The sequence below is a fragment of the Epinephelus moara genome, chromosome 15 (genome assembly GCF_006386435.1).
Source record: "Epinephelus moara isolate mb chromosome 15, YSFRI_EMoa_1.0, whole genome shotgun sequence".
In the NCBI taxonomy this organism is placed as follows: domain Eukaryota; kingdom Metazoa; phylum Chordata; class Actinopteri; order Perciformes; family Serranidae; genus Epinephelus; species Epinephelus moara.
This window is the reverse complement of record NC_065520.1, coordinates 7,025,188-7,042,538: the sequence shown is the minus strand read 5'-3', so window position 1 is coordinate 7,042,538 and position 17,351 is coordinate 7,025,188. Positions and strand designations below refer to the sequence as shown.

Below are 17,351 nucleotides of genomic sequence, written 5' to 3'. Positions count from 1 at the left end.
CGAGGGGCTAACACTGCTGGCTGTCCACAACAGGAACACGAGGAGCTGTTTTTCCGGGCGCTATGTTTGTGCCACACAGTGCAGGTGAAGGAGGAGGAGACGGTGGACGGGATCAAGCACGGCATCCACCAGGGCAAGTCCACCTCCTTCTACATCTCCTCATCTCCGGACGAGGTGGCGCTGGTGGAGGGCATGAAGAGGTAGACCACACACACACTCAAAGCATTTAGAAGCATTTTACTTTTTCTTTTTCTATTTTGTCACTCACATACACACATTCAGTTTGTTCACTCCATTTCCAGTAACAGTGCTTTGCTCTGTGCCGCAGGCTCGGTTTCACCTATCTGAGACTCAAGGACAGTCACATGGAGATCTTGAACAGGGAGGATGAGATTGAGAGGTCAGTGTGCCCCATATAATATGTTGTTTATCTCTTTAATCCTCTGCCACAAGTATCCTGTCAGCTTTTGATTTATAACTATAACTCACACCTCTGATTAGATTATCCATGTTGGTCATTTCTCAATTGTTTTGTTGGTCATTTTGGACTCACAAGCTTAGTTTCAGTTTCAGTGTGCAATGATACATAACTTACATAGTTTTATTAGCAACATTATGGCCAGTGTATGAATATAGAGCAGTGATAAGAGCTGATCTGATCTGCATGTGCATTATTGTAATGGCACTGCAATAAGTTGGAGCAGCCTAGTAACTGCCGAAACCAGCAGCCTTCCAGCTATGAGTATAAATATAATATATAATATATTGAATGTAGCAAGATAACTTAAATGTTTGTGTCTTGTTTTTATCAGGTTTGAGCTGCTGGAGGTTTTGACATTTGACTCAGTCAGACGGAGGATGAGCGTCATTGTCAGGTCCAACACTGGTAATAGACCTCATACTGTTAATATGCATGTATATGGTTAGGTTGTAGGTGTATGGCGTCACTCTTCTCTTACACTGTTTCCCCTCTCTTTTTTGCCTCTGTGTGTGTGTGTGTGTGAGAGCAGGTGAGCTTTATCTGTTCTGTAAAGGTGCAGACTCCTCCATCTTCCCCAGGGTTATATCAGGCAAGGTGGAACAGGTCAGAGCTCGGGTGGAGCACAACGCAGTGGTGAGAGCACACGCGCGCACACACACACACACACACACACACACACACAATTCTTCTCTTACTATAGATTCATAAAATGACAAAAACAATTTTTCCGTTGCAGCATTATTCACACGATTCACCTTGTGAGAGTTTCAAAGGTTGTGTGACTTCAATGGTTTAAATAGTTGGAGCACATGACCACCGTGGTTTCTATGGTTACTACCAAAGTAGATCAGTGGAACATGGCCCACTTCATTTAAGCAGTTGTTTTGTATTTAAGGTTCAGTGTGGCGAGCCAGAAGACAAAACTTGCCCTTCCAGTTTTTCTCATCAGCTGTGAGATAACATGTATTTTATGATCTCATTTCTCCACTCCTTCTGTCTGTTGTTGTTGTGACTAACCAGGTTATACATAATCAAAAGAGAGAAAGAATAGACAGGACAGAAAGCCGTGCCGCCGCAGTATGTGTTTCAGTGGCCTATTCATCAACTGATTGTCAAAAAGTCTCCTGGGAAATGAAGGAAATAACCGGCTGATGTAGAGGGAGGCAGGCGGAGGGAAAGCTCATACAATAACTGCAAACTGCAACACCCAATTTCAAAATAGTTCCCAAAATGGACGACAAATATAATGAGTTGATTGTGAAAGTATCTGTAAGAACTTTTTTAGTTCTCTTCACCCATAAAGATGAACTAAATAAAGTGAGATGAAGCTGTAGTGGAAACCAGGTCAGTGAGACTTGTGGTTGCTGCTGCAGATGAATCGTAGCTGTTTAGTCCAAACAGAAAGATCTGTGGTGGGCGTTGTACTGGAGAGGTTCGACTAGAAAGAGCATTTTCTTCCCACTCACCACACACTCACATCCAAAGCCCAAACTCAAACAAATATCTCTGTTTTGTTGTTTGTTCAGAATTTAAAAACACACATTTTAGACAGAACATGTAAAAAGAAGCCCACTGTCCCTTGATGCACCAGTCTAACCTAGTCTGAATCTCTCCTCTCCTCCAGGAGGGTCTGAGGACACTTTGTGTTGCCTATCGTCCCCTGAGCCCTGAACAGTACCAGGAGGTTTGCCACCTGCTGAACGGGGCCAAGTTGGCACTTCAGGACCGAGACAAACGCCTGGCCGAGGCCTACGACCTCATTGAGAAAGACCTGATACTGCTGGGAGCCACTGCTGTGGAGGACAGGTCGAGGATCTCTTTCAATTTCTTTCAGAAATCTAGTCCTTTGGTCTTTTATTACCATTTTGGTGTTGGGCCTGCACTTTTTGGATCTGTGCTTCAAAACAATAACTCTTTATTCTATGCGAGCTGCTACCATGACAAGTGCTGCCCCACTTCTTAGTGAGCGTAACTGGGCGCCGGCAAGAGGCAGCTCAACCCTCTGATAGCACACTCGCTACTAAAGCAATTACAGCGCAGGCTTTAAAGGGATTGTCAACCCAGAGGGCATTGCAAGTCAACTCATGCTGCAGAAAGAGGCAGAGTGAAAATGATTCACTGTATAGCTCTGTCCTGCCCCTAATGAATACTTTTTGTCTTTTCTCCCACTTCCTTTCATGACAGGCTCCAGGAAAAAGCGGCAGACACCATTGAGTCTCTCCACAAGGCAGGTATGAAGGTGTGGGTGCTGACGGGGGATAAGATGGAGACGGCAGCTGCGACCTGCTACGCCAGCAAGCTGTTTCACCGCAACACCCAGATCTTGGAGCTGACCACCAAACGCACTGAGGAGCAGAGTCTTCATGATGTCCTGTTTGACCTGAGCAGGACTGTGCTGCGGCAGCATGGAGGCATGACCAGGGACACCTTCTCTGGGTGCGTGTGTTTACGTGATTACACCCCCAGCTTGTTAAAACTCGTAGCAAGTTGAGCACCAGACAGACTTGTATTGACAGGTCTTGTGTTCAGTTTATCAGGTGACTGTACGGACTACGGTCTGATCATCGATGGAGCTACGCTCTCTGCGGTGATGAGGCCCGCCCAGGAGGACTCCAACTCAGGGAACTACAAAGAGATCTTCCTAGAAATCTGCCGCAACTGCAGCGCCGTGCTCTGCTGTCGAATGGCACCGCTCCAGAAAGCACAGGTAGACTGATTTGAAATATGAGTCACGCCCTGGAGTGATGCTTCGTTCCAATCCATTAAAGGTGTGACATCATCACTTCTCTCTTATTTCTAGATTGTGAAGCTGATCAAAGCCTCCGAGGAGCATCCAATCACGCTGGCCATTGGAGATGGAGCTAATGATGTTAGCATGATCCTAGAGGCCCATGTTGGCATTGGTTAGTACTCCATCCTGCAGTATGAAACTTAGGTGTTAAAATTATGTTAAATTACAATGAGAAACTTTCGTCTGCCTCTCCCAGGTATCATGGGTAAGGAGGGTCGACAGGCAGTGAGGAACAGTGACTACGCCATCCCAAAGTTCAAACACCTCAAGAAGATGCTGCTTGTCCACGGACACTATTACTACATACGCATCTCTGAACTCGTGCAATACTTCTTCTACAAGGTAGTGTGTCTGCTTATTACATGAACTGTGTTTGTTTAAGGCATGCAGCTTGAATGTATATTTTATCTACATTTTTAATTTTATTTCTTCAGGGTTGTTTTTATTGTGAGAACGTTGCCAAGTTACAGCCTAGTTACTGAATATTTAGTTTCTAGTTGTTTTTTTGAGAAAGGTGGTACGCCCCACTTTTGGACTCCGACCCAGCAGTTGGAAATGGGAACCACTGCTTTTCATCATTTTTACACCTACTGACCTGCTGCCTGCTTTTCTCCTCTCATTTTTTATCCCCAGAATGTCTGTTTCATCTTCCCCCAGTTCCTGTACCAGTTCTTCTGTGGCTTCTCACAACAAGTAGGTACACACACACATATACACACACCAAACAAACAAAGAAAATAAAAGAATAAAGGAAAGACTAAGACACTTAAATGCTGTGTGCCCGTCTCCCCAGCCGCTGTATGACACAGCCTACTTGACTCTGTACAACATCAGCTTCACCTCGCTGCCCATTCTGCTCTACAGTCTCATAGAGCAGCACATTAACATGGACATCCTGAAGAAGGACCCAACTCTCTACAGGTTTGTGTCGATATCTGGTAATGTGCAAACACAAAATCTACAACTATTACCTGACACTCTTTTCTTATTATGTAAGCTTCGTGCATACAGTGATACAACGTCGTGTTATGTAATTTTAATGGTGGAAATGAAGAGTTTCCAACAGTAAACAACAGCTTGGTGTTTAACCTCCTGGAACAGGTCGAGCACAAGATCAATATGACTCCCAGCACATGATGTAATATAATGTTTTGTGTTTGATTGGATTTTTTCAGAGACAGTGTTTACTTCAGCCTCTTGAGCAAAAGAAACACATACATATTTCAATTTCGATAATAACGTCCCTTGGATATTGATAATGAACAAAGAGGTTCCAGACTAACCAGGCTATATTTCCACTCATAATACCCTCCACCTGATTGTTTATGTACAAAGTAATGGCAGAAGATTTAATATTTTCCTAAGCAAAAGAGTACACTAACTCAATATGACTCCAATAAACTGCAGACATAAACAGTTTTTATTGATTTTTGGTCCATGCAAAGGAGACGTTTGCTCAGTGCGTTCAGATCAGGCCTCAGAGGGCAGAGCACTCCCACTTTAATAACTCAGTTTGATTGAGTTTGGTCAGAGCTCAATTTTTCACATGACTGGAGGAGGATGAATTCTCCTTTTCTTGTGGGATGACCCTCAAAACTCCCACTCTCGACTTCTGAGGGCACATAAAAGGTCTCAGGTCATTCAGTATGTTAGTGTTTATACGGCGCCTGTATCAGTGATGTATTTGAGAATATTTGTATATGAATGCTAAATCAAATTAGAATGTCTCATTGCAGTCAGCTAATGTAATATTGATCAGGAACTGTGATCGCTCGTATGAGAGGTGGTCATTCATACTGTTTACCGTCATCTTGTGTTTCACAGAGATATTGCGAAGAACTCTCTGCTGCGGTGGCCCATCTTCATATATTGGACCATCCTGGGTGTGTATGACGCCATTGTGATGTTCTTCGGTGCTTATTTCCTGTTTGACAACACCACCTTCACCAGCAACGGACAGGTAACGTCCACGTGTCAAAGACAGCTCCTGTAATTCAGTCCTTTAAAGTCAAAATATTCACAGGCTGCCTCATGACGACATTTAAATTTATATTAGATTGGAGGCTGCATACGTCAGTCAGACACATTTTGTGTTTTTATAATTTGTCAGTTTGCATATTCTCTGCAGGCTCCGGCCTGTTGTGACGCAGTTCTCTAAAACATATCTATAATTTGCTGCTTGTCATTTGTCTCCTTCTGTCTTTTTGGGTTGTTTTAAGTTTTTTAATGTACATAGATGTAGGAAAGTTTTCGCTGTGGTTTGAATTTCAGCTTATTCCACCACTTTTTTTTAATCCTCCAGGTTTAATTTGTGTTAACTGCAGCCCAGAGTTTTTTTTGTAGGTTAGTAAATTAGATTAACAGTGAAAATAAACCCCAAACTTCAGTTTAAGATCAGTTAACAATAAAAGGAAGAGAGTTTCAGTGGTCATACACCTGTTCGTATTGTCTGTACTTTAAAAGCCGATAGATGTTCCCCTTTTCACATTCAAGACGTAAAAGCCGATAGATGTTCCCCTTTTCACATTCAAGACGCAACAGCATGGCGGGTTTCCACCATCTTCCTCTGTGTTTCTCTTTTTGTTTCCTTTCGTTTCCAAGCAGCGTAACTCTCCCAGAGACCTCTCAGACTGCTTTGAGTTGCTCAACTTCACTTTTATTTATGCATTGGGTTTTTATTCTTCTCCAGCCACAAAACAGTTGTTTATTTTGTTATGATTTTCTTTTTCTGGCCTTCTCCTCTTCTTCTTCTTCTTCTTCTTCCTCTCTCCCTTACCTTTGTGTTGCTTTTTCTTTTTGCTTCTCTTTCCTCCTCCCAGCTAATGACAACCAACACACAGATGGTAAGCCTGTCCCTGTCTCTCTGTCATCTCTCCCTAGTTTCCAATTTCCTGTCTGGTCCCGTCACACAGCCTGATACCAAACCACTCATCATCACCATTCATCTCATGTCCAGCCCCTTAGTGCTTGCTGTAGACATCAACTGTAGGCTTCTGTGTAGTGACCTATGCTCATGTGTCCAGGTGTTAACGTAGTGATTTAACACCTTGACTTTACATTCTGTGTGCATTGTGTGTGTGTGTGTGTGTGTGTGTGTGTGTGTGTGTGTGTGTGTGTGGCAGATGCCAGGGGATAAATAATGACAGAAAATAGTTGCACTCTAATTTCCATTATATGACATTCGAGACATTTAGCCATCTTTCTAATCTAATTCTCCCTCAGCTGATGGAGCTTCTTTCAGAGCAGAAGAACATTGTCACATTTGCGGTCAATCTCTGAACCATCAGGACTATTTAAAGGCTTATTTGTAAAGAACTAACAGAGGTGAAGCACCAGCAGGACCAAGGAAATTGGGAGTGATGTTCTGAAGCTTCTTATACGTGTAGAGAAAGTAAAATGTGAATTAAGTGCATTGAAAACTGTCTTTCAGTCAGAGATCAGTGCTGTGGAATTTGTTCTGTGGCACCAAGTGATTGTGTGAAGACCCGAAACACTTAAATGTGTCCAGTGAATGTCAATATACAGGAGACACTGGTGACAAATTTTTCGGAGGGGTCCTGGTAAATGGTGCAGTTCACAATATTATCCCGATAATCATCAATATATGCTTAAAACTCTTTACTTTACCTTACATTTTGTGAAGAAGAAAACAAGCAACGAACTAGCTAATATATACAGGCACTTGGCACTTGGATAATGTATAATAAGACAACAGTTTGGGGTAAATAGTATGTCTGTTGTAACTCATTACTGTCATGCTTCATTTGTCATGTCAACATCACAACCACCACATATTCAGGTGGCCTATAAAAAGCTTCATTTTTAACTTATCATGCTTGTCTTTATATTCTTTTTTTAAATTCTCTCTCGTGGATGAGGCACATTTAAGGAAATGATAGCAAAAATTAAAATGTTTGAAAGTTTCTTGCATGTGAGGGTACGAGGTTAAGCCAGGGTGAAAGTTTCAATGAACGTTTAGGATTAGCATTTGACTCTGTGGCAGTCATCATCTTAATATCATTATGGTTATTTCACTAACACACGTTGGTATATTTACTGTAAAGATGACTAAGCAGTAAGATCTGTCTTATGTCACCAGTATTTTGAGGTATGTTGTTAATAAGACCTTAAGTAAGACCACATTTCCCTTAAATCCCGTTGCCGTGAAGAGTAGAGGGCCTTTTACATAATTTCTCCTCAGCTGAAATAGATTTTTATATTTCTATTACACTCTCTGCCATTCCCAGGAATTAAGTTTTTCAGAGCAGGTTAAATTGCAGTTCACTTTTGTGATGTCAAGCAATACAAAAATAGTTATGTTATGTTTCTGTGTCAGGTTGACATGCACATCACTTCCTCTGGTTGTATTTAAGCCACCTCACCCCACCTGTTTCCCACCCATCAGTCACCTGATAGTCTGTCCTTCACCTGAGCACCCTGCCATCTGTTTGATTGATTGATTCGTTATTGAATATGTGCACTTAAGTTTATCTCTGTGTACCATATCAACACCAGGCCTGTAGGCTGCTCTCAAACCGCATGAGTGCATTTAGTTGAGAAATGAACAGGTTTCAAATTGGATTTTGTTTAACAAAACCAAAAATCTCACTGACGGCATCTGTTGTCACATTGCCTCCGCAGATGTTTGGAAACTGGACATTTGGCACGCTGGTCTTCACTGTGCTCGTCTTCACTGTTACATTCAAGGTAACCACACATACAGACACACGGTCTGCAGAGTATCTGCACTCACAGGAGCACCAGAGCAAGGTCGGATTAAACCTCAGCTGTATCATTAAAGTGAGCTATGACATTTGACAGGTCGAAGGTTTCCCCTCTCATCTCTCTCCTCTCTCGTAGCTGGCTCTAGATACTCATTACTGGACCTGGATCAACCATTTTGTCATCTGGGGCTCGCTGATCTTCTTTGTGGTCTTCTCTCTGCTGTGGGGAGGAATCATCTGGTAAGCTTTGGAGAAATATATATCTTTAAATTTCAGTTTTATGTCAAAGCCTGAAACCTAGAGAGCTAATGAGAGAAATATTTTGTGATTTTGCTGTATCCTCTCCTCTTCTCTCTTCCAGGCCCTTCCTCAACTACCAGAGGATGTATTATGTGTTCATGCAGATGTTGTCCAGTGGTCCGGCCTGGCTCAGTATAATCCTTCTGATAACAGCCAGTCTGCTGCCAGATGTGTTAAAGAAGGTCATCTGGAGGGCGCTGTGGCCCACCACAACCGAACGCATACAGGTGGGTCTATACACATATTTAGCAGGTATTTACCACCAGATAACTGACAATGAATTGCACTCTTGACTTTTAAAACCAAATAACATATTTGCCAAAATAATTTCATTGTTTTGGAAGATGTTCTAGGTCACACAGGGAGAACAGCGCCCTCTGCTGTTGTGTTTTCTATAACCAGTTTAGGAGATTTACCTGCTTATGACTTTTACCTTGTAAAGAACAAGATATTTTTGAGTAATATTGACTGTAAATCATCTGTTTAAAGCTTTCTAGACTAACATATAATACTGCTTATGAACTGTGATGATGCAGTGTGTGAAATATCTAACTGATGGCTGTGGGTCAGCAGATGTACGCTGGCTTTGGCTACGTCCCGACTCTGTTGGATGTAAGTCAGTAAGCCTCTCTGTCTGTGTGCAGTGCTTCTTTATTTCTAAATCAGAGATGCAGCCATCATAGCTGTTATTCACTCGTCTGCAGAGGCTGGGAGTGGCTGCTGGCCCTGGCTCTGGAGTCAAGTCACAGGGGAACTACTGAAAAGCACAGCACTAATGTTATTTTAGGTGCAGGTGCAGGACAGTTGCCACCATGCTGCGCTATTATTATATTGAGTTTTGATGGTTGGATCAGTTGTTGAAGTGACATCAACCTTTTTAGGGTGTTGTAGATGTGTAGCCTGTTACATGTGTTTGTTTGCAGTGAGGTTTGAACTTTCTTAATTCCTTCCTACATGCCTTAAACTGCTCCTTTCCTTTAACCTTCCTAATAACTGTGGTTGTGGAGAGCTAATAACCGACCTCCTGAAACCTGTCGAGATATTTCTGATCCTGGAAGACAGACTTTATGTTCTTATCTCTGTAAATATGAACTTTTGCATAAATTAATCATGTGGCATTTGGAAAGGTCTCACTGATTTCCAGAGCTTTAACTCTTCCCTCTCCTTATTCACTCCTCCCTCTGAACTCCTGGCTCTTCCTCCTCCTCCGCGGCAGACTAAGCGTCGGTGCCTTGCCTCCGAGCCCTCCACCATCTTTATGCTGTCTCAGACTTCCAGCAGAATCAGTTTCTAACCCTGCCCTCCTAGAGGTGACCCTCTGCCTTTCCTCCTGTTTCTGTTTTGTGCAGAATCCCTCTCTCTCTCTCTCTCTGTTTTCCTTTTTTGCGTCCTGTTGCTTCTTCCTGCCAGTGTTTTGCATGAATGGACTCTTCTTGCATGCCAGTGCGTCAACATCTGGATTTACCCTGTAGTGTACTGTAAATGTGGCATGTGATGTGTGGCCTTCATGACTCCTTGTTTAAGTCATCTATTTTCTTTTGCAACACTGAGGTTAGGCTGTGTATGTTTTCATGTATGTGGTAGACCCTTAATGTGTTTGTCTATATGTGTGTGTGTGTGTTTGCGTGTGTGTGTCCACAGCGTGTGCGGGGTAATAGAGGGTCTGAGAGGACCCTGACCTACCACAGTTCTGACTCCTTACTAGATGGATTAGCTGTCACAGAAGCCTAGAGGGCTTCAGCACGGTAAAACACACACCCCGCCACTCTCTGTGTGTGTTTAATGGTATTGGTGGGTGGTGTTAACATCCTGCTGTGGTGTGTGGCTACACAGGTTTGAGAGTTGTATCTCACTAACACATGGGTATAGTGTGAGTGTTTGTAAGAGTCATAAAAGTCTGATGACCCCAAAAGCCTCCAGGTATGTATATATATAACACTTGAATCCTGTTGGGTGATTCTGTACATGGAGCTGTGGCGCCCTCTAGTGACGTATTTCAGCCTCGCTGCAGAGTTGGAAGACTTTACACACACTGGGGCTGAACATTCATGCATGTTTTTAAGTTATGTTTCCATTTGCATGTTATGGTTTGGTTCTGTTATGGTGTTGTATGGTGCTGCAGTATTTATTTCTTGTATATGTACTTCATTTGCTCGGGTTGTGTCGCCTGTGTCTGCACAGGATGGACAGGATGCTTTCATCACAGCTGGCCAATTAGATTAAAGGCAATGCAATACTTTATTAATTAAATCATATAAATAATTGAATTGTCTGCTGAGGCAGATTTGTGTTTAGGCTCAGGTTACTGGCAGAGGAAAGTGTCTTGTTTGTTGCAGTGGATCATTTGGCCTTTATCCCTGCAGCTGTAACCTCCTGATGCTCATGCATTAAAGGGGAAAACCGGCTAAATTAAGACATACAGCATGTTGTTTTCATGGTCTAGGAAAGTTTAATTAATATTCATGAATATGAGCTACTCTGTCAAAACAAGAAACCAGAGAAGTGTCAAACTTATGATGTCATAGAGTATAAAGTCTCATTCTGTATTGTAGGACTAAGATTTCCATTCACTGGAACTAAGGCTTAACCCAAACCATAAAAACTAGAAGACTAAAAGTACACAAATATATCCACAGTTTGATTTTTGGCCAGCTGGGATAGAAATGTCTCCTCCACCTTCTCTCAGAGAGCCCTCTACAGTACAGTAACCATCTTCTCTGTCGCTTTATATCTCCTCTCTTCCCCTCTGCCTCCTCTTCCTCCCTCTTTACACCCTCACAGAATGCTGATAAACTCTACAAGGGCCAGCTGTCCGAGTTCACCCCCCTGGCGTCTCTCCACGCCCCATCCAAAGCTGGCAGCCACCGGCGAGGCTCGGGCAACCAAAGGAACGGCCCGAACCCACGAAGGTCTGCACCCTTTACCAAGAAAATCATGTTCACGCGCTGGCAAAAAACGCCAGACTACAGCACCTTCACCCCTCTCCTCCGATTCGCCGATGGCTCCCGTCACACAAAGTGGGGACACACCTACAGCGGGGCAGGGCCTGAGACCTCAGTTTAATTCATTTCTGTCGGGTGTTTTTCTAGTCTTATAATTCTGATATCAGATAGAACAGCATCAATAAACTGGTCCAGAAGCTGATCAGGTCACTGGAAAGTAAAGTTGCCCAAAAGTAACTGGTGTAGTTACGTTACTGGAGTCAAATAACTGACTATGTTGCTAATAGCAGGTAATCCAGCTGTAAGGGATTACAATGAAAGTGACCTTTACAACTGCTCCCAAGTCAGCAGCCAAGTACGGCACAAAGCACTATGGGACGGCTCTGGAAAGGACTCCATCCAAAGGGCCTCGCTCGCCGCCACAATGTGCAAAGGGCTCAGCGTATCGATGTCACAACAAACAAACAAACAAACAAGAATCAAGAGCTTTGATTTCTTAAATCACTGAAAATGTGTGCACTGGCCCTTTAAGGCTGCCCGCCTTCGACAGCTGGCAGCTGAAGTGTACTTGACGAGTGTACTTTTTAAAAAACGGTTATGATGTGTTGTGATTGTGCTGCTGCTGCTGCTGATGATGATGATGATGAGGACAGTAACAGTGCTTAAGCCAGCTCCAGCTTTCTCTGACCAAACATTTTCTTTTCTTCATTCCTACCATCTCTCTTTATCTCTCTCTGTCTGTCTGTCCTCCCTCTTTTCAGGTGTAACTGGTGTTGCCTGTGTGCAAACATATTATCCCGAAATACTCCCTAGGACTCTACAACATTGTAAGGAGGGGTGTAGTAGAGCAGTAAAGCCTAAGTGTTGGAGAGGTGGATCTGAGTCGGCCTTTTTCCTGATTCATAAGTCAGTGTATGTTATGTCCTAACGAAAGAAAGACCGACTTTAGCTGCACATCCAACACTTAAGCTTTCACCTGTAGGTAGTCTGGAGTAATTGAAACAGATGTGTGTGTATATGTGCTGATAGCTAGCAGTCATGTCACTGTGTATGTCGCGTTTATCTCGGCAGGATCCCCGTCTTTCTTATTGTCTTTAAAGCACTTTAACTCTCAACCTTCTTCTTATATGTGTCTGTAACGCTATATACAGAGACTAATCTAAGTTTTTATGGCTTTGAAATGACAGAAATAGAACAAATGGCTACATGATGGCTTCCCAGCTGTTTCTCAATGCCTTAAATCACCTTGTAAATACCACATTGTCCTCCACAGAGACCTTTTACCAAAGAAACAGAAAGACAATGTGACAACTGATGGATATAGTGTAGTGCTGGGGAAAGTGTGTGACCTGTACGTCAATGTACACACTCATGGTTCTGTAAAACACTTTAAATGAGAGTGGCCACCACAAATAATATTACATTTAGTAAACGCCATTAACCCTTTCACGCATGAATTATTCAATCAAGTAAGTATAATTAATGCATGAAATGGTTTTTAGTATGGTGATAGAAAAATACAGTCTAAATCTGATGTTTGAAATGTGGGGTGCATGTCAGCTGTCGAGCTTTGGGGGCTAAATTGCATACTGTTTTACCTTACTTATGTTTACTTTCCTCAAAGCACCTTAAAAGATAGCACGTTCTTACTGAGATAATCACAACACAACAGAAGGATTCTATCAAGTGCCCCAAACTACTTGTCGCCTTAAATCGATATGCAGTTACTGGGAGATTCGATCAATTTGACATGCAGCCATTTGTTGATGAGAACACAGTGTGAAGTTGGAGATCTCAGCCTCTTAGCTTAGCTTAGCTTAGCTTAGCTTAGCTTATCATAAAGACTGGAAGCAGGTCCACTTAGCAGCACCTCTATAGCTGGTAATTTCCCAAATGTCAAACTATTTCTAGAGGTATGCATTGATAAGCTAGATGATACCCATTCATTTATTTTAGTATTTTAGTTTACAGCATCTAATAGCTCTATGTTAATGCTCTTACAAGCCTTATGATGTTGTTAAAAGACTCTAATGTGATTCTCTACCTTGAAAAGAGCCTTTGCAGTGCATTGAATTCTGTCTGCTTCATCTTTTATCCTCTCTCTTTCTTTCTAGCCGTCTCTCTCTTTCTCTCTTTCTTTTATTCTTTCTCTGGTGAAGTAGAAGTTTTCCTACCTCTGTGAGAGCCACCCGTCTGATCATCATCATCCTAACGTGTCGCCCCTTCTGCATCTTCTTCATTCATCCATCCATCATTGTAAGACAGAGTAGAAATGATGTTTTTTACTTTACTTTTAGTACTTCTATGAACCAAAGCCTTGTTGCTGCTAGAGATACTTTTAGCTGCTTTAATATTAGGTGCCTTGTTGTAGTTTCTTTGTCTCTGCTGAACTGTCTTTGCTCGCTTTGTGGTAACTTTACACCTAATATTAGACTTCTGGATCGTGTAAAAGCACCGCAGATGATGTATGAACGGATACGTGACTGAGAGAATGGATATGTGAGTGAAAAGGTGAATGTAAAAAATCAGTTTTACACAGGTTATCCTGTCCAAGGAACAAACACAGCACTAAAATATTACAAATGATGCACAATCAGTGAACAAATAATTACTTATTGCACCAAAACATTCAAGTTATGTTTAATATCTGTTTTTTATTGTTTATATTCCAAATGTTTTATATATGTCCAAGAGGGCATCTGTCTCAAAATGTTATTTTTATTGTTTTCTATTGCGTGCAATGTGTAAAATTCCCCTTTACCACATTAGTGAGTGAAGGTCTCACTGAGCGGTCAGAGCACACTGGAAATATCTCAGTCTGATGTGATGTTAATCTTTACTTTAATAAGACCTCTGATCTATCAATGTTACAAACTGAGATTTTTTTTTACTAAGTATTCATTGTATTTTTCCTTTTAATTTAACATCTCTGACTTCTCAGAATTCTGGTTTTCTATTTCAATGTTTATGTAAAAATAATGGTAAAGCAAAGGGGTTCTTATACTGTTGTGGTAGAATGCACAGAATTTCATCTTCCAATTTGAATATTAAAGGGTCATTTCACCCAAATTACACAAGAAAAAAAGCACATTTTCTCACCTGTCGTGGTATCTGGCCTTGCAGATTGGAAATTGTTTCTACTAAAGAAGTGGTCCCTATGAAAACTTTTCACAGTAAAAGTCTGTGGATTATCCAGAGTAGCATGGATGCTGTTTTCGGGTGGAGACAGACATCCCAGAGTGATAGCGCACAACAAGAAAAACAAAACTAAAACAAAAGTATCTGCATGGATAGACAGCTCAAGTTGAAATATTGCCTTGGATGTAAATGACCTATTGCAACCAACCTGACCTCAGAGCACTAGCCATGTGGTAGTGGATGACAGAGTGCCGACCTAAGTCCAAAAGAGTTGGAGCCTAGCCTGACCCGAGCATTAGAGAGTAGTAACCCAGCCCGATTCAAACCCAACAGGCATTCTGTTTTGTTAACGTCCAAACCCGACCTCAGCCCGAGAGTAGTAACCGAGTCGGACCCAGACCCATCAGACATTCTGTTTTTTAATGTCCAACCCTAGTCCTACACAGTTAAGGCAAGCACTGTCCTCCGATATTGCTTGAGGCAAAATATGAAGGACCAAGTCAAGTAGGCCGAACCCGAACATTATTTGTGAATATTTGTCCAGCCCAGGCTTGGCCCATCAGGTCCCATCAAGCTCGGGTCAGGCATCCACACTCCAGTGGATATGTATTACAATTGTCTTGGTCTTGCATTCAGAAATCATGTATGATCCCTCCGTCACAATCGGGAATCTCTTATTGGACATTAAAGTTTCTACCTCTCTATTCACGAACAAATCCACTAAATCCTTTATCATGAGATACAATAGGATCAGTTCTAATTATTGGACCATGAACATAAATTACTGAATGAATGAATGACTCGCAAAGAATACCCACTGTTACTGTAGTGCGTTTTTGTACGTCAGAGATCATGCTACCTTTTTTTACGTTCTGGAGACAGTATTTGATGTGTGTCTTATTTATGTAGAAGAGTACTGAAACAACCAAACTGAGTTGTGTGACAAAACAACACTGGACATGTATGTATGCATAGCTTTAATGCTTCAAAAAAGATTTCTGTGGTGTTAGCTCAGATACAGCCCTGCACTGAACCGTCTTGTCTGATGATTGACACTTTGCTGTAGAAACTTTCAAAGCCATTAATGGTGGATTTAAGGTCTTACTGTACCAATCGCTCCTGTCCTAACTGTCCTGATCTTTCAAGACCACCTAAACTGACAGCCTTCGAACAGAATGTTATCTTTCTCTTTTACGATGTATTGTTGTATAGTGTTCTCATAACCAACAGTATCTATAAATGACTGTATACTCAGATACAGTACATACAGTATATAAATGTAGTTATGTTAATTGATGTACAGTTTTGGGGTCTTTTTATATACAGTTTTTAACAGAGTCATATCAAGATTTACTTGTGGATTTTTGCCAACCTTTCTGTAGCTATCAATGGCAAACAAACTGTACATTTGCTTGAAAATAAAAGCCAGAAGTGGAAATATGACAACCTGAAATAATGTGGTTATTTGCAGCTGCACTTCATGCATCAGCCACAGGGCTGCAGTAGAGTATTTCTGAAGTGTCAGACCCTTTTGAGGCCTTTTAAAGATCTAAGTTGACAAAATCGACCGCACCTGGGGAGTTTCTAAATATCTGAAGCTGATAAGATACAACCAAAAGGATATTTCATGATAAAAGTTCAGAGCATCTAACCAACCTTTTCCTTTATATGCTGCTCAATCTAAACTACCAGTTGTGTTGAAAATGACAGGAAATGGAAAAAAAAGAAAAAAAAGAAAGGGAGACAATTTTTAGATTTAATGTGTTCCCCAAAGTTGCTCCAGGGCTGCTGTCTGCACCATCTGAAGACGTCAACAAGATTAGGATGGAGGTTTTGGATCGATTGGATTCTCTTCATCCTTTTCACTTCTCATCTGCGCTGATCTCCACGTCCTCTCCTCCACAGCTGGCAGCCGATGAGACCTGCTAGTGTGTCTGACAAGGATGGAGAAATATCTAGGGCAAGACTGTCAGAGGTGAAATCTGGTGAAGAGGGAGAAATATGAAAAGTAGATGGTGAAAAGTGGCTGTGTGTTTTCATTGTGGTTGCACAGACCTCTTTTTCCCCGAGATGGCTTTTTTTTTTTCAGGTAGCTAAATTGCAATGACTCATTCAATCATTTTAAAACTGAAAGCAGAACGACCAAAGTCTTAATGTTTTACCACCTGTTTCATCAAACACTGCTAAAAACTTAAACTATAAATATGCAACGTGTTTACCTGTAATTTCATGTTTATGGTGTATTACTTAGTATAGATTCTAAAATATATAGAGAGGTGGGAGGTGTAATTCAAGGTGTAACCAAGTCCTTTACAACCTCTTCCCTACCAATTTAGGCATCTTAAACTGCTTGAGGTTAGATTGCTTGAGGCCCAATAGACATGATAACACTTTTTAAGGTAGGTGTTTGTGAGGATGTACTAAAGTATGTTAGATTAAGATGCATTTACACCCCCAATCATATGAAAATAGTCAACATATCGAGAAGACATGATGAAACGGTGGAGACAGAAATGGGACTGGCAGAGAAATCAAAGGCAAGTAGATATCGGTTCATTTTCCATCATGTTAAGAGTCAGACTTATCTGTCTGAAGCTGCAATAAGTAACAAACAGGTGACTGTTAAAAATAGAGAGTTCAATAGTAATCCTGTAAAGTGCCATGCACAAAATCCTCTTCTGTTGAGAGGTGGGGGTTAAGAGAAAAGTTCGACATTTTGAGAAGCTTATTTGCTCTTGTGAAGTCTTAGATGGACCACTTATATGTCCATATTCTACAGTAGGAAGCTACAGCTGGCAGAAGGCTAACTTAGCTTTGCACAAAGACTGCACATGCTGAAATGGCTAGCCTGGCTCTGCCCAAAGATTTCTTCTGGCAGGCAACCTGCAAAGACTCCAAGGAGGGTTTTACTAGTCCTGGTGAAAAAATTCTGGACTTGTTGCCAGCTGTTTCCCCCTTTTTCCAATCTTTATACA

At 41.7% G+C, this 17,351-nt stretch overlaps 1 protein-coding gene across 5 annotated transcripts in view; it reads left to right on the top strand.

Moving 5' to 3' along the window:
• The window catches only part of atp11a (ATPase phospholipid transporting 11A), a 54,562-nt gene extending 38,748 nt beyond the window's left edge, over positions 1-15,814 (top strand). Inside the window, exons 15-32 of one of the 5 annotated variants that reach the window (XM_050063513.1) lie at positions 34-200; positions 329-400; positions 813-886; positions 1,011-1,114; positions 2,106-2,287; positions 2,666-2,917; positions 3,011-3,188; positions 3,282-3,384; positions 3,469-3,614; positions 3,906-3,965; positions 4,066-4,193; positions 5,097-5,232; positions 6,092-6,115; positions 7,914-7,979; positions 8,133-8,236; positions 8,358-8,523; positions 9,938-10,041; positions 11,078-11,216. In XM_050063513.1, coding sequence (XP_049919470.1) covers positions 34-200; positions 329-400; positions 813-886; positions 1,011-1,114; positions 2,106-2,287; positions 2,666-2,917; positions 3,011-3,188; positions 3,282-3,384; positions 3,469-3,614; positions 3,906-3,965; positions 4,066-4,193; positions 5,097-5,232; positions 6,092-6,115; positions 7,914-7,979; positions 8,133-8,236; positions 8,358-8,523; positions 9,938-10,027 — 2,052 coding nt within the window. In that variant the 3' untranslated portion in view covers positions 10,028-10,041; positions 11,078-11,216. Of the gene's footprint in view, positions 1-33; positions 201-328; positions 401-812; positions 887-1,010; positions 1,115-2,105; positions 2,288-2,665; positions 2,918-3,010; positions 3,189-3,281; positions 3,385-3,468; positions 3,615-3,905; positions 3,966-4,065; positions 4,194-5,096; positions 5,233-6,091; positions 6,116-7,913; positions 7,980-8,132; positions 8,237-8,357; positions 8,524-9,512; positions 9,607-9,937; positions 10,042-11,077 lie in introns of all 5 variants that reach the window. The other 4 variants (XM_050063514.1, XM_050063511.1, XM_050063515.1 and 1 more) reach the window with 4 other exon arrangements.
• Positions 15,815-17,351: the final 1,537 nt, after the last annotated feature.